The sequence below is a fragment of the Carcharodon carcharias genome, chromosome 12 (genome assembly GCF_017639515.1).
Source record: "Carcharodon carcharias isolate sCarCar2 chromosome 12, sCarCar2.pri, whole genome shotgun sequence".
NCBI classification, from domain to species: Eukaryota; Metazoa; Chordata; class Chondrichthyes; order Lamniformes; family Lamnidae; genus Carcharodon; species Carcharodon carcharias.
The window spans coordinates 18,697,999-18,720,853 of record NC_054478.1 but is presented as its reverse complement, the minus strand read 5'-3'; the positions used below and the strand labels follow the sequence as shown (position 1 = coordinate 18,720,853).

The 22,855-nt window shown below is 43.3% G+C and overlaps 1 protein-coding gene across 1 annotated transcript in view; it reads right to left on the bottom strand.

The window, feature by feature from the left end:
• cfap65 (cilia and flagella associated protein 65) overlaps positions 1 to 22,855 on the bottom strand; it is a 191,093-nt gene that overhangs the window by 126,142 nt on the left and 42,096 nt on the right. Inside the window, exons 8-12 of the mRNA XM_041201213.1 lie at positions 18,376 to 18,598; positions 12,660 to 12,925; positions 8,845 to 9,078; positions 6,785 to 7,144; positions 6,078 to 6,215 (exon numbers count right to left, since the gene is read on the bottom strand). Coding sequence (XP_041057147.1) covers positions 6,078 to 6,215; positions 6,785 to 7,144; positions 8,845 to 9,078; positions 12,660 to 12,925; positions 18,376 to 18,598 — 1,221 coding nt within the window. The remainder of the gene's footprint in view (positions 1 to 6,077; positions 6,216 to 6,784; positions 7,145 to 8,844; positions 9,079 to 12,659; positions 12,926 to 18,375; positions 18,599 to 22,855) is intronic.

Sequence of the window (22,855 nt, the reverse complement as noted above, 5' to 3'; positions counted from 1 at the left end):
GAAAAGTGCTATATGGATACAAGTTCTTTCTTTCATTACCAGGGTCATGCAACCTGATTGAAGTCTTTGATTGCCTGAAACCAAATCTCTCTTCCCCTAACCCCAGCTCTTTTTGCAACTTAGTGGCAAAACCATTTTAACCAATGAATAAAGGAGGTCACATTCCAATTCTAATTCTTTCCCATTCCCATTCTATTCAAATTTTATTGTCCTATCAGAAGTTCATTGCAGGTACATTACTTGCTCATTAAAAGTCATACACAATCAAATAATTAACAATGAAGAAGAAAAATTACATTGGTCGCTATCTCACAAAAAGAAACATTAAAAACTGATCAAAAACTTTAAGAAAATAAACTGAATGATAAGCAATGTAACATTCCGAGTCTCTTCAGTAAAGCGCCACCTTACATTACAGAATACAGTAGAAAATAGGCAGAATAAAGATTGCAGGGGGGAAATTCAAAAAGGATACAAGGACAAAGAGAGAAAAGTTAAAGGGTTATCATCACCAATTGAAATGATCTAGCCAGACACCGAATCCTAACCCTATTTTAAAAAATACAGGGAAATGGCAGGGAAAATAGAACTATGACAGACAGGAAAAGACCCCCTGGTCCACCCAATTGTGATAGATAACATAGACATTTCCCGCAGCCCACCCAAAACCATGTGATCACCTGGAAGAGGCAGATTAGCAAATTAAAAACATAGGCCAATTTGGGGGAAAAGAAATCGGGGAAATGCCTCTCCTACTCTGATCAAAGCTGGTCCAAGAGATCACTCTGGCCCTGCTATTTTTGTATGAGGTGATTTCCAATCCAACAAGCCCAGCTCTTGTTTGAAGGAACCAGGAGCCTGTTTCACAGGCCCACTATTCTTGGGAACAGTACCACATCCAAAGATCTAATCTAGTTCTGGCCTCATACAACCAAAGACTTTCAAGTTGCATGACCCCTATTTTAAAAAATACAGGGAAATGGCAGGGAAAATAGAACTATGACAGACAGGAAAAGACCCCCTGGTCCACCCAATTGTGATAGATAACATAGACATTTCCCGCAGCCCACCCAAAACCATGTGATCACCTGGAAGAGGCAGATTAGCAAATTAAAAACATAGGCCAATTTGGGGGAAAAGAAATCGGGGAAATGCAAGAACTTGCATTTATATTGTGCTTTTCACAACCATAGGATTACCCAAAATACATTATAGTCAAGTACTTTTGAAATGTAACTTACTTAGGTGGAGAAAGCTGTCTGCTTGAACATAATCTATTACCTTCATCAAGTTACAAATCACGATTAAATCATCCCTAAGTCTGAATCCTCTAAGGTGGTTCATTAATGTGGCATAATCTAAGTGGAGAGCAGGTGGAGTGGGACAACTGCAGTTTCACCAGGCTTCCATCCCATTTTACTTCTGAAGGATGCATAGATACTCTATATACCCAGTCTCTTTTTGTCCCCTACTGTCTGTGGCTTTGCATTTGTCAACCTTCCTGGCCTAGGCTGGCAATTACTCTCAGCTCTCCCCTGAGAGATTAAGTGGAATTCACACCTGCCAAGAGCAGGCAATAGATTAATCTTGGGCATCTTGAAGCCCCAACAATAAAGAGATTATAAACTAAAGCCTGATGTCCATGTATTTCCTAAGTTAATATGTAATGGAAACATGGGGAAATGTTTCCTGGTTTACCCAATTACATTACTTGGTGTACTCTATACGCCACCAACTAGTGGAAAGGATGTAGAGAAACAAATTTGCAAGGAAATTACAGAGATGTGCAAGAATTATAGAGTAGTTATAATGGGGGACTTTAATTATCCGTATGTAGACTGGGATAGTGGTAGTGTAAAGGGGAGAGAGGAGCAAGAGTTCCTAGGGTGCTTTCAGGAGAATTTTCTACGACAGTATGTGTTCAGTCCAACAAGAGGGGAGCCACTCCTGGACCTGGTTCTTGGGAATGAGGTGAGTCAGTTGGATCAAATATCAGTGAGAGAACGTGCAAATGTGGTTAACTCTTAACTGCTCTCGAGGGCAATTAGGGAAGGGCAACAAATGCTGGCCCTGCCAATGATGCCCACATCCCATGAACAAATAAAAAAAATATTTAGGGTACAGTGATCATTGTATCATAAGGTTTAGATTAGCTATGGAAAAGAACAAAGAACAATCTAGAGAGAGAATAATTAACTGGGGGAAAGACAACTTCAATGGGGTAAGAATGGATCTGGGCCGAATAAATTGAAATCAAAGGTTCGCAGGATAAACGATAACTGAACAATGGGCTACCTTCAAAGAGATCATTTGGGCACAGTCAAGGTATGTTCCCATGAAGGAGAAGGGTAGGGCAAACAAATCCAGAGCTCCCTGGATGACAAGAAATAGGGATTAAGATGAAGAAGAAAAAGTGCACTTATGACAGATGTCAGGTGGATAATACAATGGAGAACCAGGCTGAATATAGAAAGCTTAGAGAGAAACTGAGAAAGCAACTAAGAGAAGCAAAGGGGGAGTATGAGAAGAGACTGCCAGCTAACATAAAAGGGAATTCCAAAGTCTTCTATTGGCATATAAATAGTAAAAAAGTGGTAAAAAGAGCAGTAAAGCCGATTAGGGACCAAAAAGTGGATTTGTGTATGGAGGCTGGGGAATAGCTGAGGTATTAAATAAATACTTTGCATCTGTCTTCACCCAGGCTATAGTGAAAGAGGAGGTAATTTATATACTAGAAGGGTTTAAAATTGATAAGGAGATGTTGGTAGGCTGTCTATACTTAAAGTTGATAAGGCACCAGGACAGGGTGAGATGCATCCAAGGATACTGAGGGATGTGAGAGTGGAATTTGTGGAGGCACTGGCCATTATTGTCCAGTCTTCCTTAGACTGGAGGTGGTTTCAGGGAACTGCAGAATTTCAAATGTTACACCCTTGTTCAAAAAAGAGTATAAGCCCAGCAACTACAGGCCAGCAGTTTAACTTTGGCGGTGGGGAAACTTCTAGAAACAATAATTCAGGGCAAAATTAATAGTCACATGGGCAAATGAATTAACTAAGGAAAACCAGCACGGATTTGTTAAGGGGAAATTACGTTTAACTAACTTGCTGGAGTTTTTTGAGGAGGTAACAGAGAGAGTTGATGAGGGAAATGCTGTTGATGTGATGTACATGGACTTCCAAAAGGCATTTGATAAAGTGCCACACAACAGACTTATGAGCAAAGTTATACCTCATGGAATAAAAGGGACAATAGCAACATGGATACCAAGTTGGCTAAATGACAGAAAACGGAGAGTAGTGGTTAATGGATTTTTCTCAGGAAGGTTTGTAGTGGAGTTCTCCAGGGATCACCGTTGGGACCCTTGCTCTTCCTGATATATATTAATCACTTTGACCTTAGTGTACAGGGCACAATTTCAAAATTTGCAGATGATATGAAACTTGGAAGCACTGTGAGCTGTGAGGAGGGTAGTGTAGAACTTCAAAAGGACATGGTCAGTTGGTGGAATAGGCAGACAAGTGGCAGATGAGGTTCAATGTGGAGAAATGTGACGTGATTCATTTTGGTAGAAGGAACATGGAGAGACAATATAAAATAAAGAGTACAATTCTAATTGGGGTGCAGGACCAGGCGGACCTGGGTATGTATGTGCATAAGTCATTGAAAGTAGCAGGGCAGGTTGAGAGTGTGCTTAGTAAAGCATACATTATCCTAGCCTTTATTAATAGGGCATAGAGTACAAGAGCAAACAGGTTATATTGAACTTGTGTAAGACACTAGTCCAGCCTCAGCTGGGGTATTGTGTCTAGTTTTGGGCATCGCCCTTTAGGAAAGATTGAAGGCATTGGAGAGGGTGCAGGAAAGATGCACGAGAATGGCTCCAGGTAGAAGGAACTTCATTTATGAAGGTAGTTAGAAGAAGTTGGGGATGTTTTCCTTCAAGAGGAGGAGGCTGAGAGGAGATTTGATGAAGGTATTCAAAATCCTGGGCAGGATTTTACTTTCTATGGGCGGGCGGGCACGCGCCTGACCCGATCGGGCATAAGATCACGCATGATGATGTCGGGCGAGCGTCCCGATGTCATCGCGCACTCATGCGATCTTTCAGTCAGCGGGCACGCGCAAGAATCGGCAGCACACCCGCTGACAATTAAGAGGCTTATTAAGGCCCTTAAGTGATTAATTCAGTTGTGTGTTTCGCTGCCCACTCAACCGTTCGGTTGGCGGGCGGGCAAATAGGCCAAAGCGGCCTTTGCATTTTTTACCAAACCTCATCCGTGGGCGGGATGCGGTTTCCAAAGGTAAGTAAAAATGTAAAAAATAAAAAATTCCACTTCATTTTAAACATGTCCCTCTTCACGTGACTGAGTCACATTTGGGGATATGTTTATATAACTTATTAAATCTTTATTTTCCTTTGTCCAAATCTTCAGCTCCCCGGGGCCGCTCTGTGCCCTCAGGGGGCTGTCAGCGCACGCTTCCCCGCACATGCGCAGACTTCTGCGCTCACCCTCTTCCCACCCCCCCTCCCCCCCACCCAAGCAGCGCTGTGCCTTTCAGCGCGCCTTTCACACCTGGCTGGCCGTTAATTGACCAGCTAGTGTGAAATCGCAGTCGGGGCCTGATCGCGGGCAGCGGTCGGTTTCGCAGCCACTCCTGGGCCTGCCCGCTGCGCCAACCCGGGGAAGGGAAAATCCTGCCCCATGAGTGGAGACAGAGTAGATAGGGAAAAGCTCGGTAAAGAACCGTGAACGAGGGGGCACAGATTTAAAGCAATTGGCAAAAGGTACAAAAGCGACACGAGGCAAAACTTTTTCACGTGGCAAGTGGGTAAGGGGTGGAATGTGCTGCCTGAGGGTGTGGTGGAGGCAGGATCAGTCGAAGCATTCAAAAGGGAATTGGACGGTTATCTGAAAAGGAAGAATTTGCAGGGTTGAAGGGAGAAGGCGAGGGAATGGCATTAGGTGAATTGCTCCTTCAGAGAGCCAGTGAAGACATGATGGGCTGAATGGTCTCCTTCTTTGATGTAACAATTCTGTGATTCGGAGTCTGCAGAGAAATCATCCCTGCCGATGTCGGCTGTCCCTCAGCCATTTAACGCTCCAGGGAGAGTTAATTAGCTGAAGGTGAGAATTTTGCGCCTCACTCAGGCGGAAGTCCTGCCTCAGAGAGCTGCCGGTAAATATGATTGGCAGCTTTTGTAGTCCCTATTGCACCAACGGGAGGAGTGGCCATTGCTGGGACAACAAGCAGTCCCAAAAGTTGAAGTCCAGGATGGAGGTAAGTGCTGGGAGCTGTCACATCGGGGGCGGGAAGGGAGGCTCCAGGGTCGGTGGGAGGTGGGGAGGGGTGAGGGTCTTAATGGAGAGACCAGAGGGAAAAAGCACCCAGGCGGGCATGCCTTGGGGGGACACCTATGGGGAAAGGGGGCCGATGAGGGAGGCATCCACCCCCTTCCCACCGAGGCCCTATCAGGGTGACCTGCTGGGCCACACCCCACCCCTTTCCTGACCTCCTTCCCTCAGCCTCAAATTTGAAGACAGACAGGAAGTGAACGTTAAGTGGCCATTAATTAGCCACTTGTGGGCCTCAACTGGGGCGAGGACATGTAGGAGGAGAATTTTAATGGCCCCAACGCCCCCACCCGCCCCCCCCCCAACAATGCCTGCAAACACACCAGGAGGGGCCAGTGAAATTCTGCCAGTAGTTTAGATTGTCACATAATTCTGTGTATTCTCCTCTTGAAACAAGCTGAAGCAGCAAAGAAATTATATCCCTCAAACCTAAGATCCCTTCTTGTTTGTTTCCAGATGGATACTTCTCCCCACACCTCTCCTGAAAACCCATGGGAGTGATTACCCTCCTTTCGAAAGGCTGGTGTCCATCCCAGAGTGTCACCCAGTCCCTGTTCCCTTTTCCCTCACCCCCTTGACCCTCCCTACCAGCCACCCTACCCCATTTCCATCTTCCCCTTCTCACTGAGTAAAATGACCAAAAGGTTCAATTTGTTGGCTTCTCCGACACTTGGGCCGCACTGAAAAATATACATGAAACTGCATGTTATTTTCACTCACTACTTCAGAAGAGTCGAGGATGTATTTGGGAACGAAATGTTCATGTCCTGGCTGGAACGTGTTCCCTTGCACGTTTACTGTGAGGGACCATGGTGGACAGAATGTGTTGTCATCTACAAAACGGTGATCACGCATGACCTGCAAATGATGCCAACAATTTGAAAACATAGCAACCATACATACACTTCAAAAAATAAGCACTTTGGATATCTTGAGGATATGGCAGGAATATTATTCAGTACTTCAGTTTTTGGCTCAATGTTCCACCAGGGTCCAGCGTCATGGTCATTCCCTAAGAAAACCTCAGGGTGTCCCAAAGAGCTTTGCAGCCACTGAAGTACTTTTTTTGAAGTGTAGTCACTGTTGTCTTGTAAGGAACATGTCAGCCAATTTGGGCACAGCAAGTTCCCACAAACAGCAACGAGATAATGATCAGGTAGTGACATCAATGAGGGATAAATGTTGGCCATTCAAATCAAATGGGATGCTTTATGTACACCCTTGGGCAGCTGGGGTGTCTAACCTGAAAGACAGCACCACTGACAGTGCAGCACACCCTCAGCACTGCACTGAAGAACCAGTTTAGAATTTTGTTCTCATGTCTCTGCAGTGGGTCTTGAACCCATGATCTTCTGACTCTGAGGCAAGAGTCTTAGCCACTACTGAGACCTTACACTACAGGGGATGATTCCTGAACCTATACTGACCTTATAATAAGCAAAGCATTCCAGTTCAGCAGCATATAGCATGCTGAGCTTATCAGGAGCAAAGTGGACGCGAAAAGCCATATTCTTTAAGGGGGGGATGTCAATGGTCTGAGGTATCACGGTGAAGATGCTGCCTGGTGTTGACGTCCAGACGACGGTGACCTTGCCTTTCGTGTGGTTCATCATACAGAGGGGCAGAGGAGCGATCTGGTCGAGTTCCAGGCACTTGCCAAAATCTAACGCCCTTTCGTTGACTGAGACGTGAGGTGGAAACATGGTAACATCGCTTTGGATACCATCATCAAAATACTCAACAATTGAAGGAATATTGGGGAACAATACTGGAGCCTTTGTACAGTCCTGGGAAGGAAGCATATAGTTAAAACACGGGGAAATGTAAGATTGTTCCCCCTTTGGACTTATGGAAAATAGAACAGCATATTTTCTAAACGGCAAGAAGCTATTGAGTGGAGGAGCAAAGATATTTTGGGGATTCCAAATAGGGAATGTGAAGTGCTAGTGGGCAGTGAGAAAAAAGTAATTAAATAATCTAATGGAATGTTGGCCTTTATTGCAATGGGCTGGAATACAAAGGGAGTGGAAGTTATGACAGTTGCGTAAATCTCATTTAAGTACTGTGTTGAGTTCCGGGCACCGCACTTCATGAAGAATATATTGGCCTGAGATGGGGTGCAGCACAGTTTCACCAGAACTATACCAGAGCTAAAAGAGTTAAATCTTGAGGACGATTTGCATAGGTGAGACATATATTTCCTTCAGTATAGAAGATTAATAATAAAATTAAAGATTATGGCTAGGCACTTAAAGATGATTAGAATAGATTGTGAGAAACTATTTCTTCTGATGGGGAGAGTCCAGAACAAGGGAGCATAACCCTATAATTAGAACTTGGCCATTCAGGGGTGATGTCAAGGAGCACTTCTTCACACAAAGAGGAGTGTAAACCAAGAACTCCTTTCCTCCCAAAAAGAGCTGCTGAGCCTGGTGGTCAATTGAAAATTTCAAAACCGAGATTAACAGATTTTTGTCGGGTAAGGGAAATAAATTTTTCTTCATCTCAGTCCTAAATGGTTGATCCCTTATTCTGTAACTATGACCCCTGCAGGAAAAAGGGCTCACACTCTATCTGCGCACCTCAATATCCTGGCAGTTTGTGAGATCAGCGCACCCTGAGTTAAAACAGCTTGCTGCTGAATATGGGGTGCACTATGTAAGCGGGCCTAAGGGAAAGGTTTCTTAAGATTACAGAACTGATGGAATGTATGAATGTAACTCATCCATGAATTTAATGATCCAGGAGATATTGGTTTGTTCACAGGTATTTATAATGATGAAAAGAGGTGGGTCTTATAAATATGACAACAGAATGATTAGAAGGGATTCAGACAACTAAATGCATCTTACTGCCTCCATGTTGTGACCTTCTGCTGTCACAATGCACTATGATTTAGTGGTTGTATGCAAGGAATGTAGAGATCAAAGGTAGAATTAGAGTAAGAATTGTGAGTGAGCCAATGTATGTTGTACTCATGCTGGACTGTAGAGTGAATTGTATCTGATAACGTAGGTTGGGCCAAGTAATAATAGCTCATTAAAGACCCGTGTACACATACTGGAACTGTGCAGTGTGACGTACCTGAGAGCACATACTAGATTGTGTACTGTGATATCTCATTAAGATCTGATTCAGTATTGTTACAATTGATGCGGTGCTAAAATAACAAAATGAATCACAATAGGAAAGAAGTCCCAACAACCCCTAGTTCTAGATTTTTCAGATAAAAGCAAAATACTGTGGATGTTGGAAATCTGAAATAAAAACAGAAAATGCTGGATGTGATGTCCATCACATTTCTACTTCTCTTTAGCTCTGGAGAAGAGTCATATGGATTTGAAACGTTAACTCTGTTTCTCTTTCCACAGATGCTGCCAAACCTGCTGAGCTTTTCCAGCGTTTTCTGTTTTTATTCTAGACTTTTCAGCCTGGGGAAGGATTGGCGGGGTGTGGGAAAGGGAGGGGGCTAGGGAGGGGCAGTTACCTCGTTGTCATTCTCTGCAGTCATGCAACATTGCTCAGGAGCCAGCATCAGGGTGCCATCAGATTCAAGCTGCAGCTTGCTTTCCTGCAACATCATACTCAGTATGTCAGGTGGGTAGAATGTGAGTCCACGTACCATGTTGGTATGGTACAGTTCGATGTGTTTGAATTTCAGAATCGCTGGCATCGTCTGGTCTGAGTGGCAAGTACCGATTAAATCCAGGAACAAAGGGTCCTGTAGCACAGGTAGGACAAGTTGGATGGTTAAAATCTTCAACAGTTTCACACTTCTCACAGTAGGTTATCACCTCTGCTAAGGATCATCATAACAACATAGTTACTAATAAATCCAATAGGTCATTCAGGAGAAACTGCTTTGCTTATTTTAAAAGAGTGTAGGGAAGAGATTATACATATATACATTATACATGTTTAATAATTCATTAGAAAAAAATGCAGAGCTAGAGGATTGACAGATAGCTAATAATTCCAATTTTTAAGAAGGGTGACAGAATATACCAGGGGATTATTGACCAATCAGCTTAAATTCAGTGATGGATAAAATAATAGCATCAGGGTGCCATCAGGTTCAAGCTGCAGCCTACAAAAGGAATGAAAAGAAGAACACCTAGAAAATAAAAATTTAATAATGAATAATCAGCATGGATTTCAAAAAGGAAAATCTTGCTGGACCACCCTTATTGAATTTTTGAGGGGATAACAGAGAGAATAGATAATGGTAATGCATCAATGTAATTTATCTGGATTTTCAAAAGGCTTTTGTTAAAGTGCCGCCTAATAGGCTAATGAATAAGGTCAGAGAATGTGGAGTCAGGGGACAAATGGTAAAATGGATAGCTTCAAGACGGAAAACCGAGAGTGGAAGTAAAGGCTAGTGGCAGAATGTGGGAAGTGGTGCTCCACAAGGATTAGTGCTGGGACCACAGCTGTTATAATTTACATTAACAATTTGGAGTATGAAATCAAAAACACAATTTCTAAATTTATGGATGACATCATGATGCCAAATTGGATGGAATAATCAATATAGAGGAGGGCTGCAATAAATTACAGAATATTAATAAACTTGAAGAATGGGCAAATAATTGGAAAATGAAGTTCAGCATAGATAAATGTGACGTAGCACATTTTGGCAGGAAGAATAAAGAGATCATTTATGAATTGGAAGGTGCAAGTTGAGGTGGGATAGAGGCACAAAGGGATCTCTGAGTACAAATACATCAATCATTAAAAGTTGCGTCACAGATGGCAAGGCCATGAGAAAAGCAGACCAAGCACTAGATTTTATTTCTACAGTGATGGAATTGAAAAGTAGAGAAGTTATGTTAAACCTGTATCAAACCTTAGATAGACCACAGCGTACCGCAGGCAGTTCTAGTTGTCATATAATAAAATGGAGATGGGGTCCTGGAGAGGGTACGAGAAGAATTACAAGGAAATGTGCGGGAATACGTATCAGAAAAGAATGGACAGGCTGGGTCTCTTTTCTCTCGAAAAGAGGCTGAGGGTTGACTTAATAGAAGTCTTTAAAATTATGGAAGGTTTTGATAGAGTGGATACAGAGAGAATGTTTGTAGGGAAAAGCACAACTAAAAGCCATCAATATAAGATAGGAATAGGGAAGTCTTGCTAAAACTATACAAGGCACTAGTTCGACCACACCTAGAATACTGTGAACAATTTTGGTCCCCTTATCTAAGGAAAGATATATTGGCATTGGAGGCAGTCCAGAGAAGGTTCACTAGGTTGATCCCATGCATAGAGGGATTTTCTTATGAGGAGAGATTTTGTAGGTTGGGCCTGTACTCATCTGAGTTTAGAAGAATGAGAGATGGCCTTAATGAAACATATAAGATTCTTAAGGGGCTTGACAGGGTAGATGCTGAGAGGTTGTTTCCCCTTGTGAGAGAGTCTAATCTCTGAGCAAGGGGGCACCCATTTAAAACAGAGATGAGGAGGAATTTCTTCTCTCAAAGGGTAGTTAATATCTGGAATTCTTTACCACAGAGGGCTATAAAGGTAGGGTCATTAAGTATATTCAAGGCTGAGAGAGACAGATTTTTAATCAGTAAGGGAATCAAGGGTTATGGGGAAAAGGCAGGAAAGTGGAGTTGAGGATTATCAGATCAGCCATGATCTCATGAAATGGCAGAGCAGACTCGATGGGCCAAATAACCTACTTCTGCTCCTATGTCTATATGGTCACCAAGAAATCCAATAGGGAATTCAGAAGAAACTTCTTCACCCAAATAGTGATGAGAATGTGGGACCGGGTGCCAGAGGGAGCAGTTGAAGCAAATGGTATTGATGCATTTTAGAGAAAGCTAGACATGCATCTGAGGGAGAAGGGAATAGAGGATTTCGATGATAGGCTTAAATGAAGAAAAATGGGAGGAGACTCAAGTGGAGCAGAAATGCCTGCATGGAACAGACCAAATGGCCTGATTCTGTGCCTTATATACTGTGTGATCCTATTAAAGAATGTTTAAAACATGGAACTTGTACCACATGGAGTGGTTGAGGCAACCAGCACTGATGCATTTAAGGGGAAGCTAAATAAGCACATGAGGAAGAAAGGAACACAAAGATACGCTGATAAGGATAGATGAAGGAAGTAGGAAGAGGCTCATGTATACCATTTGGTCTGAATGTCCACTTTCTGTATTGTACTAAACCACTGGCAAATTACTTCATGTATCTAAAAAAGGGATCATTTTGATTGATGGAACTGACTTGATACTGCAATGGGATTTTGGAAAAATCATTAAGCCTTTCAGTTCAAAGTTGGTAGATTAAAGGAGTGTGCAACTGCATAGAGTTTTTTTTTCCCTCTTGTAGCCCTCTGATTTCCTCTGTGTCTCCTCTCCTGAAGCTGCAGACTTTTTCTATAAACTGCTTCATAATGTCAGTCGTTCCTGAGTATCACCCCCACTTGGCTATGCTTCATGTGCTTTGGGATATCCTGAGATTGTAAAAGGGGCTACACAAATCCAAGTTTGTTCATTCCTTTCCTTCTCAGTTGTTACATATAACCTACTTGGCGATAACACTAAATAAAAACATTTGTAATTGCAATTCTCAAAAACCATCAACTCATCTTAAAATGTTTCCACCTCAGGTTCTTGAATAACCAACAATGGAAGAAAATATTGGCTTTATCAGGCTTCCAGAATGATCTGATTATTTCCAATGACCTTTATTGACATTTACATGATTGAATGAGTACTGACAAACTGATACACAAGTTAAAAAGCTGATGGCTTGCATTTTTGTACCTACACGAATATAACTACACGAAAAAACTGTGTGGCATTGATCCAAGTGCCAATAAGGGATATCAAAATGGCCATGTACACTTTCAATCATTATGGAAAATGGTAAAAATCCTGTGCTCAAATTGCAAGACATATCTAAGGTTGAACAAACATAACATAAGCTCTTATGATAAATGTTGAAGGTTACTTATATGATTAAGATTCTGAGTAAGAGAGAAGATAGACTACTTGGGAACCCCTGAATTATTAAAATCCAATTCATTGAATGATTAATTAATTACACCCCAAATAAATGACGGCCTCATGGGTCAGCAATGCCTACACTTCAAAAGTGCTACATTGACTGTAAAATGCTTTGGGCTGTCCTGAGGTCTTGAAGGGTGCCAAATAAATGTTAGTCTTTTTGTTTTCATGCTCAATCTAATATCGTGAACCTTGTTCAGTTAACTAGATTTTCTCAATTTATATGACTTTTATAAATGGCTTTCCATGCTATGTTTTACCGTGGGTTGCCCTGTACCTGATGGTGGATGAGGCAAGCCACCCTTCTGTAGTAGTTTATGGGATGGGAGGGTCGGAATGTCACCCTTAGCCTCTGCGTGGACTCCCCTCCCAGAACACCACATGGCTGATCAATGACAAACACGCTCTGGCTGCAATCAATTTCAAATTGGTAAAAGGTTGGTACATCCGACGTGTTACTGATTTCGGTAGCGTAAGTCACTGTCTCGCCAAGGAACACGCAACCGAAAGTCAGCTTCAGGTCTGCAAGCGACACCACCGGACCTGGAACAAGAACATAAGAAAAACATGAATTTTCTTTCAATCATTTATTTTTCTCTCCAAACTTTTGTCTCTCCTCTCCTGAAGGTGCTGACCCACAGCATCAGGAACATTATGATTTGGGCAGACTTCCCACTCCTTATCATTATCCAGTTACTGCTACAGGAAGTGCACCTGCAGCCCCTGTAAAAGTAGGATTGAGATGACTGTGTAGAGTGTTAGCCATAAATCCGTGAGTAGCACTCCCAACTCTATTAGAAGGTTGTGCATCTGACTTCAGGAACTTGAGCATATAATTCTGGCAGACACTGCCAGCACAATACTGAGGGAGCGCTGCACTGTCAGAGATGCCAGCATGAATTTTCATCCTCGAGGCGGGTAGCAGGAGGCAAGAAAATTTCCAGCTCGGCCCACCTGCCTCAGGAGAAAGTGCCCATAAAGGCATTGCCAGGGAGCAATTCATTGCCAAGGGACGGGAATGGGCTGAAGTCAGGCCAGCTGACCCAGAAAAAGTTGGAGATAGCCACAGTGGCTGCTAGGTGCTAAGGCAAGCTGTTCAAAAGGATTACTTCAGTGGTCGACCTCGTCCCAATTAAAACTTGTCCAACCCTCACCCCTCCCACCACATCACCCTCCAAACACTCCCCATGTCCCATCCATGCCACCTCATCCACCTCCTAAGGCCTATCATGCCCCCAATGCCAATTATGCCACTTCCTTGCCCATTGACCCATTACACACTGTATAGGACTAATGCAGCCTATAGTGACAGTAGGAGGTGTAAAATAAAGTTTTAAAAAGTCATTAATTCATAACTTTTTACTAAGTTAAAAAAGTAATTTCACTTAGAAGACAATAAAAGTGTCAATCATCCAGACCCTTTAAAATATCAATGAAAAAAACCACAAGCCCTTGAAAACACTTAACCTTGTGCAAATAAACATTGTGAAGTTGACTACAGAGACCAGAGAGCCTGAGCTGTCAATCAAGCAAGGTTTTCTTTGGGGTGCAGCCGTTTCAACAAGAATAATGGTTGTCTGGGCTCTCAGCCAAGGCAGGGTGGGTGGAAGGGCAGAGCTTGGCATAGGGGTAATGAGGTGCTATAGGGGGTGGGTAGAGGGCACAGCTTGGGAAAGGGGCCATGAGGGGGACCTTCTGAACTTACCTTTTCAAAGGATCCCACATGCAGACAAGGATTCATGATTTGTCTGAGGGGTGTGAACCACGACTCTTTGAAGAGCTGGCCCAACATCATGAAAATTGCAGAGGAGTACGACATGCCTATCCTCGCAAAGGAACTGGCCAGGTCGGAGTACCAGGTGCAGGCTTTTGAAAAAAACCAGCCTGCATTTTGTCTTCCTGAAAATCAGACAACCCAGGAATGGGGGTGAAAATCCCAGAATTGGGACAAACCCGACCTTTTCTAATGGCTTCTGAATCATCCGAACTCAGTGAAAATCCAGGCTTCCATTTTGCAGACGATATGCTAAACTGAGGATCTGTCTGCTCTCTCAGGTGGACATAAAAGATTCCACTGCGTTATTTCAAAGAAGAGCTAGGGAATTCTTTCCACGAATATAAAAGCAAAGTACTGCGGATGCTGGAATGAAATAAAAACTGAAAATGCTGGAAAAACTCAGCAGGTCTGGCAGCATCTGTGGAGAGGGAAACAGAGCTAACATTTCAAATTGCAGTTCTGGAGAGCAGTCATACTTTAACATGAAATTTTAACTCTGTTTCTCTCTCCTCAGATGTTGCCAGACCTGCTGAGTTCCTTACAGTGCCCTGGGTTACATTTATCCTTCAACCAACAGCTAGAAACAGATTATCTGGGCCTTATCCCATTGCTGTTTGTAGGACCTTGCTGTGTGCAAATTCGCTGTAAAGTACTTTGAGATGTCTTGAAGCCTTGAAAGGTGATATGTAAATGCAAATCTTTTTTTGTCTTTCTCTTTAATATTTTTCTCTCCTTTTTTTCAATCCTTGTCTCCTGAAGATGTTAACTCACAGCATCAGAAACTCTAAAGTTCAGCCAGAGTTCCTATTCCTTACTGTTATCAAGTGTTCCCTACTGAACGGGCACGTGCAGAAACACTGGGTAAAAAATAGGAAACAAAAACAGAATTACCTGGAAAAACTCAGCAGGTCTGGCAGCATCGGTGGAGAAGAAAAGAGTTGACGTTTCAAGTCCTCACGAACCTTCAACAGAACTGGGTGAATCCAAGGAGAGGGTTGAGTTTCCCTGCACAGTCAAACAATCTGAATAGACTGCCACCTAATGGTTCAGTTTAGTTTTTCAAAAGTAAATTCAAAAACTTGAAAGGAGCCAGGGTTGATCCTATTTCAAAATCATGAGGGGGCTGGACAGAATCAATCAGGATAAACTTTTCCCACTTGTGAAAGCACCGAGAATGAGAGGGCACAGATTTAAAGTAATTTGCAAAAGAAGCAAAAAAAGGGATATGCGTTCAAGTCCCACCTTAGCAGCTAAGGAATTTAAACTCAGTTAATTAACTAATATCTGGAACCCTTACTCAGCAAAAATATATCAAACTGAACTTGGACATTTTTATTCGATACTCAGCCTCATTGGTTGCTCGGGGAAGAGAGTCCCAGATTTCCACTACCTTTTGTGTGAATAAGTGCTTCCTGACATCCTGAAAGTGCTACGTCTAATTTTAAGGATGTGCTCCCTTGTTCTGCTGGATATTCCAACAAAGGGAATAGTTTCTCTCTACACTATCAAATTCTTTAAACATTTTAAAAATATTCCCCCCTTAGTCTCCTATTCTTAAAAGGATACAAGTCTAGTCTTTACAATCTATCCTCATAATTCAACCCTTTAAGCCCTGGTAGCATTCTGGTCAATCTGCGCTGCACCCCCTCCTCAAGACCAATACATCATTCCTGGGTGAGATATGATGCCCAAAATTGAAGGCAGTTCACCAGGTAGCAATCTAAACCGATCTTATACAACTGTAGCATAACTTCTGCCCTTTTACATTCCAGCCCCTTGAGATAAAGACCAACATCCCATTAGCATTTAAATTTTTAAAAATTATAACTTGCCCAACAACAATTTAAAGCGCCTTTAACGTAATGAAAGGTCCCAATGCACTTCACAGGAGCATTATAAAACAAAGTATGACACCGAACCACATAAGGAGAAATTGCTTGGTCAAAGAAGTAGGTTTTAAGCAGTGTTTGAAAGGAGGAAAGAGAGATGTACAGATGGAAGGAATTCTAGGATTTGAGGTCCTAGCAACCGAAGGCATGACCACCAATGGTGAAGTGATTAAAATTGGGGATGCACAAGAAGCCAGAGGATTGTGGGGCTGGAGGCGATTACAGGGGTAGTAGGAGCTAGACCATGCAGAAATTCAAAACAAGGTTGAAAATTTTAAAATCCAGACAGCACTGGAGCAGGAGCCAATGTAAGTGGCGAGCACCGGTTAGGGGTGTTAAGGGAACAGGACTTGCTGCAAATTAAGACACGGGCAGCAGAGTTTTGGATGACCTCAAGATTACAGAAGGGAGAATGTGAGAGACCAGCCAGGGGATGCATTAGAATAGTTGAGTCTAGAGGTGATAAAGGCATGATTGAGGGTTTCAGGCGATGTTCCAGAGGTGGAAATAGGCTGTCTTAGTGATGGCACAATTATGAGGTCATAAGATCACCTTGGGATCAAGTGTGACACCAAAGTTGTAAACAGACAGGCTTAACCTCAGATTATTGCCAGGGAGAGGGATGGAGTTGGTAGTTAGATTCCCCGCTACAGAGTTTGGAGTGGGGAATGAAGCAATGGTTTCAGTATTCCCAATATTTAACTAGAGGAAATTTCTGCTCATCCAGTAGTGGCTGTTGGATAAGTTTGTAACAGTGGAGGAGCCAAGAGAGGTAGAGCTGGGTGTCATCAGTGTACCTGTGAAAAGTAACTCTGTGCTTTCGGATGATGTCACCAAGGAGCAGATGTAGATTAGGAATAGGAGGAGGACAAGGACAGATCCTTGGAAGACACCAGAGGTAATAGTATGGGGACAAGAAAACCATTGCAAGTGATTTTTTTTGGCTATGATTAGGTAGAAAAGAAAGGAACCAGGTGACAGCAGATACAACCAGCATGGCGTGGTCAACCATGTCAGAGGCTGCAGACAGGTTGAGAAGGACGAGGAGGGAAAGTTTGTCACATGGCTGTATTTTACATGCACTTGGGTGTGTTTTATTTGGGGGGGGGGCACATAAAATGGGGTGGGTGTCCACCCCATCACTTTCTCACCCAGCACCAAGCTCACCCCCTTATTCTGGGGTGAAGTGCTGAAATCAGCAGCCCACCTGCCATATTTAAATAAACAATCAAGGGTCAATTAGGCTTGCTACAAAGCCAACTGACCCTGATAACGCACTGCCCACGCTATAAAATGTTTGGCGTGGTCAGTTGGGCGGGAGAAGGCAGCCCAATTTTTAAAATAATCTCTTCAAGGTTGGGAAGGAAGCGGGGTTCTATCTCTGGGGGCTGTTCCTTGCCGATCGAGGGACTGCACCCCCCCGCCCCCCCCCCACCCCCCCAACCACCCACCACCCAGATAGAACCCACCCCTTACTTCCTACCCGCCGGCAACCTTAAACCCACTCGCTCAGACCTGATCAAATCCTCCCTGCCCAAAACTCTAGACTTAGCTGTTTCCGGGAAATCCACCAGGACTTCTTCCTCCTCCTCTTGTAGTCCTGGGGGGTCGAGCCTTACCGTAATATTCAGCCCACAGTTACATAGGATGTCATTTTGACTTTGATACGGGCTGTTTCAGTTCTCTAGCAGGGGCAAAAACCTGATTGGAGAGATTCAACATGGAGCTCCAGGAAATAAGCCATTCTGCCCAACAGGTCTTTGCTGGTGTTTATGCGTAAATTTCTATTCCTTTCTCCCCCTCGTGTCCCATTCACAGGAGGGTGTCTTTGACTGTGCTGTGCTTCTCCCTGTACCGTGTAGTAATAGTGTATAACAGATTTGGGAGGTAACAACACGTTTAAGAGCTTTGGAGAGGAAAGGAAGTTTGGAGATGAGATGGTGGTTTGCAAGGACAGTGGGGTCAAGGGATGTTTTATTGAGGAGAGGCCCAATGACAGCAGATTTGAAGGAGGGAGGAACCACACCTGAAGACAGAGAAGCATTTACAATATCAGCTAATATGGAGCCAGAGGGGAAGTTGGTGCTCAGCAGTTCAGTGGGAACAGGATTGAATAGGCAGGTCTCATGGACAAGGTGAGCTCAGAGAGGGCATATGGGGAGATAGGAGAGAAACCAGAGAAAGATGCAAGATCAGGGCAACAGCCAGGGAGGTGGTGAGGTTGCGGCGGGTAGGGGAGGGGTATTAAAGGAAGCCCACTTGCTTTTTGCTGATTTCTGTATTGCCTCAGCTTGACCTTGTCCTGTTGCAAACCAAACAGTTTGTACCTTTGCATGATCCGATCACCTTCAGCACTGACGTAGAGCTGTTGCAGGGCCGTGTCACGTGGAAGTAATCGACGCTCTGAGTGCCAACTGTCTGTGGCGTGAACATGATGAGGATCTGGTAACTGCTGTTGGCTTGGACAGTGCCCTCCCTGACCTCACACGTGAATTCAGAATGAAAAGGTGCAGGGCGCCCAAATTGCATGATTCGAAACGAAGTGTTCACCTGGCAAACAGAGGGCAAGAAGTAACAGCAGCTAAAAAAATTGGCATAATGGATTTTACATTTAAATTTATACTATTTGTATGGCACCTATTGGCATTTTAATCTTGACAACTGTGCTTAAATCCTTCCCGAGCTAATGAAATGAAAGCATCCCTCCAGCAGCTGGCTTTAAGAGCCTAACAATTTTTTTTATTCATTCATGGGATGTGGGCTTTGCTGGCTGGGCCAGCATTTATTGTCCATCCCTAATTGCCCTTGAGAAGGTGGTGGTGAACTGCCTTCTTAAACTGCTGCAGTCCATGTGGTGTAAGTACACTCACAGTGATGTTAGGAAGGGAGTTCCAGGATTTTGGCCCAGTGACAGTGAAGGAACGGCGATACATTTCCAGGTCAGGACAGTGTGGGTTGGAAGGAAACTTACAGGTGGAGGTGTTCCCATGCATCTGCTTCCTTTGTCCTTTGAGGTGATAAAAGTCATGGATTTGGAAATAGGTGTCGATGGACCCTTGATGAGTTGCTGCAATGCATCTTGTATATGGTACGCACTGCTGCTACTGTCTGTCAGTGGTGGAGGGGGTGAATGTTGAATGTGGTGGATAGGGTGCCAATCTAGTGAGATGCTTTGTCCTGGATGATGTCAAGCTCCTTGAGTGTTGTTGGAGTTGCACTCATCCAGGCAAGAGGAGAATATTCCATCACACTCCTGACTTATGCCTTGTAGATGGTGGACAGGCTGTGGAGAGTCAGGAGGTGAGTTACCATCTGCGAAATTCCCAGCCTCTGACCTGGTGTTGTAACCACAGAATTTATATGGCTAGTCCAGTTCAGTTTCTGGTCAACGGTAACCTGCATGATGTTAATAGTGGAGGATTCAGTGATGGTAATGCCATTGAATGTCAAGTGGAGATGATCATATTCTCTCTTGCTGGAGTTACTCATTGCCTGGCACTTGTGTAGCACGAACGTTACTTGCCACTTATCAATCCAAGTCTGAATGTTGTCCAGGGCTTGCTGCTTATGGGCAATGACTGCTTCAATGGCTGAGAAGTCACAAATGGTGCTGAATATTGTGCAATCATCAGGGAACATTCCCACTTCTGACCTTATGATGGAGGGAAGGTCATTGATGAAGCAGATGAAGATGGTTGGGCCTACGACACCACCCTGAGGAACTCCTGCAGTGATGCACTGGAACTGAGGTGACTGGCCTACATCAACCACAATCATCTTCCTTTGTGCTAAGTGTGACTCCAAACAGTAGAGATTTTTCTCCCTGATTCCCATTGACTCCAGTTTTGTTAGGGCTCCTTGATACCATACTCAACCAAGTGCTGCCTTGATGTCAAGGTCAGTCACTCTCACCTCACCTCTTGAGTTCAAATCTTTTGTCCATGTTTAGACCAAGACTGTAATGAGATCAAGAACTGAGGGAACCTGGTGGAACCCAAACTGAGCATCAGTGAGCAGGTGTAAATGCCGCTTGATAGCATTGTTGATGACACTTTCCATCACTTTGCTGATGATCGAGAGTAGACTGATGGGGCAGTAATTTGCAGGGTTGGATTTGTCCTGCTTTTTGTGGACTGGACATACCTGGGCAATTTTCCACATTTCTGGGTAGATGCCTGTATTGTAACTGTACTGGAACAGCTTGGCTAGGGGCATGGCTAGTTTTGGGGCACAAGTCTTTAGTTTGACCAATTCTTAGCTTGTGAGTTATAATGCCCCGCAATTAGGTTGGCAGTCTCACTCAGAGAGTCAAAGAGCATGACTCATGGGGAAGGCCAGAACTGGGAGCATAAATATAAGATAGCCACCAATAAATTTCATCAAGAACTTGGGAAAAACTTCTTTACCCAGAGGGTAGCCAGATTATGAAACTAGCTGCCAAAGGAGGTAGTTGAGGTTAAGTGGAAGCAGACAGATACATGGGGGAGAAAGCAATAGAAAGATATGTTGATGAAGTGAGATGACATAGGGTGGGAAATGGCTCATTTGGAGCATAAAACAGATGTTTCTGTGCTCCAAATTTGATACAAGTAATTGATTCACCCCTCATGCCTACTCCACCAAACAATTAGACCATAGCTGATCTACACCTCAATTTCATTCACCCTCTTTTGCACCATATCCTTCAAGACCCTTGCCTAAAAATGATTCCATCTCAGTCTTAATAGCTCCAACTGACCTTCAGAATTAACAGCCTTTTGGAGAACTTGATTTCTCGATTTCCACTACCGTTTGTGTGAAAAAGTGCTTTCTGATTTTGTGCCTGAACAGCCTAGCTTTAATTTTATATTACATCCCCTTGTTCTGGACATTCTTCACCAGAGAAAATGGTTTCTCCATGTTTCCTCCATCAAAACATTAAACATCTCAAACAGTTCACCCCTCAATCTCAAGGGAATACAAGACATCTTTGTGAAACCTGAGTTCATAATAAATGCTCTTGTACTGTAAATGATAAAGCATAGAACAGCAACTTTCTATAACACTTTTAATCATAATATGATTAATCATAATTCTCTGTATCTACCCTTACAAAAACCACTGAATGACAGGTATTAAAAAGTTGTAGCAGCAAATAAAGGCTCTTACTTGACTGAGGCTTCGCTATGTTATATTGGTGATTCAGAGAGAGCCGTACACTCTATTTAAGCCCCAGTCAGTGCCCCAAATGGAATGTGTTTCCCAAGCCTAATCCCACTCCTTAATGACAAAACTAACAAAAAACAAGTTGAAAACACCTTAATGTAGGAACCCACTGAAAACTTGCAAGAATATAACTCAATGTGATATATACATGCTGCCAATGCATCCTCAAGCAGTCACAAAAAATAGAAATTTTGAATCTATTCAGGCCTTTCATGATCCCAGAATGTCCCAAAGTGTTTTGCAGCCAATGGAGTACTTTTAAAGTGTTGTAATGTGAGAAACACAGCAGCCAGTTTGCACACAGCAAGATCCCACAAACAGCAATGAGATAATGACCAGATATTCTGTTTAAGTGAGGTTGGGTTGAGGAATAAATATTGGTCTGGACACTTGAGAGGGTAGCAGATGAGGCCTTGGTTTACTCTCTCTGCCAAAAGAAAGCACCTCCAGCAGTACAGTACTCACACAGTACTGCTCTGGGGGTGTCAGATCATAATAGAAACCTTGCACAAGACAGTAAATCAACAGGAACGGATTTGGACAACTTTTATCAGTAAAAGATTGTAGCAGGTTTTCAATGTATTACATTACATGGAATTAAAAATGACACAGAATTAGTAAAACGCAGGCAGGTTATTAGCATTGTAGATTACTTCACTTTTGTGATAAATGAAAAGGAAAAGGGGATTTCATAGAGGCTAATTACAGGAGAATTTCAACATGCACTTTTACAAAAAGTCTCATTTACTCAAATGTGCCAGTTGGTGGCACTGCTTGACAGCTAAGAGCCACTGTTCATGCTCAGTGTTGATGCTGTGACAAAGTCAGCTCCTGATCGAGTGACAAAAACAGAAATACCTGGAAAAACTCAGCAGGTCTGGCAGCATCGGCGGAGAAGAACAAAGCTGACGTTTCGAGTCCTCATGACCCTTCAACAGAACTAAGTAACAATAGGAGAGGGGTGAAATATAAGCTGGTTTAAGGTGGGGGGGTGGGGGGAGAAGTGGGGGGGGGGTGGTGGTTGTAGGGACAAGCAAGCAGTGATAGGAGCAGATAACCAACAGATGTCACAGACAAAAGAACAAAGAGGTGTTGAAGGTGGTGATATTATCTAAAAGAATGTGCTAATTAAGAATGGATAGCAGGACACGCAAGGTACAGATAGCTCTAGTGGGGGTGGGGTGAAATAAGACTAAAAGGGCATAAAAGGTATAGATTTAAAAATAATGGAAATAGGTGGGGAAAGAAAAATCTATATAAATTATTGGAAAAAACAAAAGGGAGGGGGAAGAAACGGAAAGGGGGTGGGGATGGAGGAGGGAGTTCAAGATCTAAAGTTGTTGAACTCAATATTCAGTCCGGAAGGCTGTAAAGTGCCTAGTCGCAAGATGAGGTGCTGTTCCTCCAGTTTGCGTTGAGTGCATCTCCTGGTGTTTGACAAGGTGTTTACTAAAACCCGCTTTCACAACCATATTTCCTTTCTCAGTGACTGTCTCCGTCTCTGGCTTACCTCACATGGATTTCAACAGAAATTCCATCCCTCATGTTTCGAACCCACCCAGGATTACAGGTATCTCTAGGACATAAAACGTTTCTCGGACT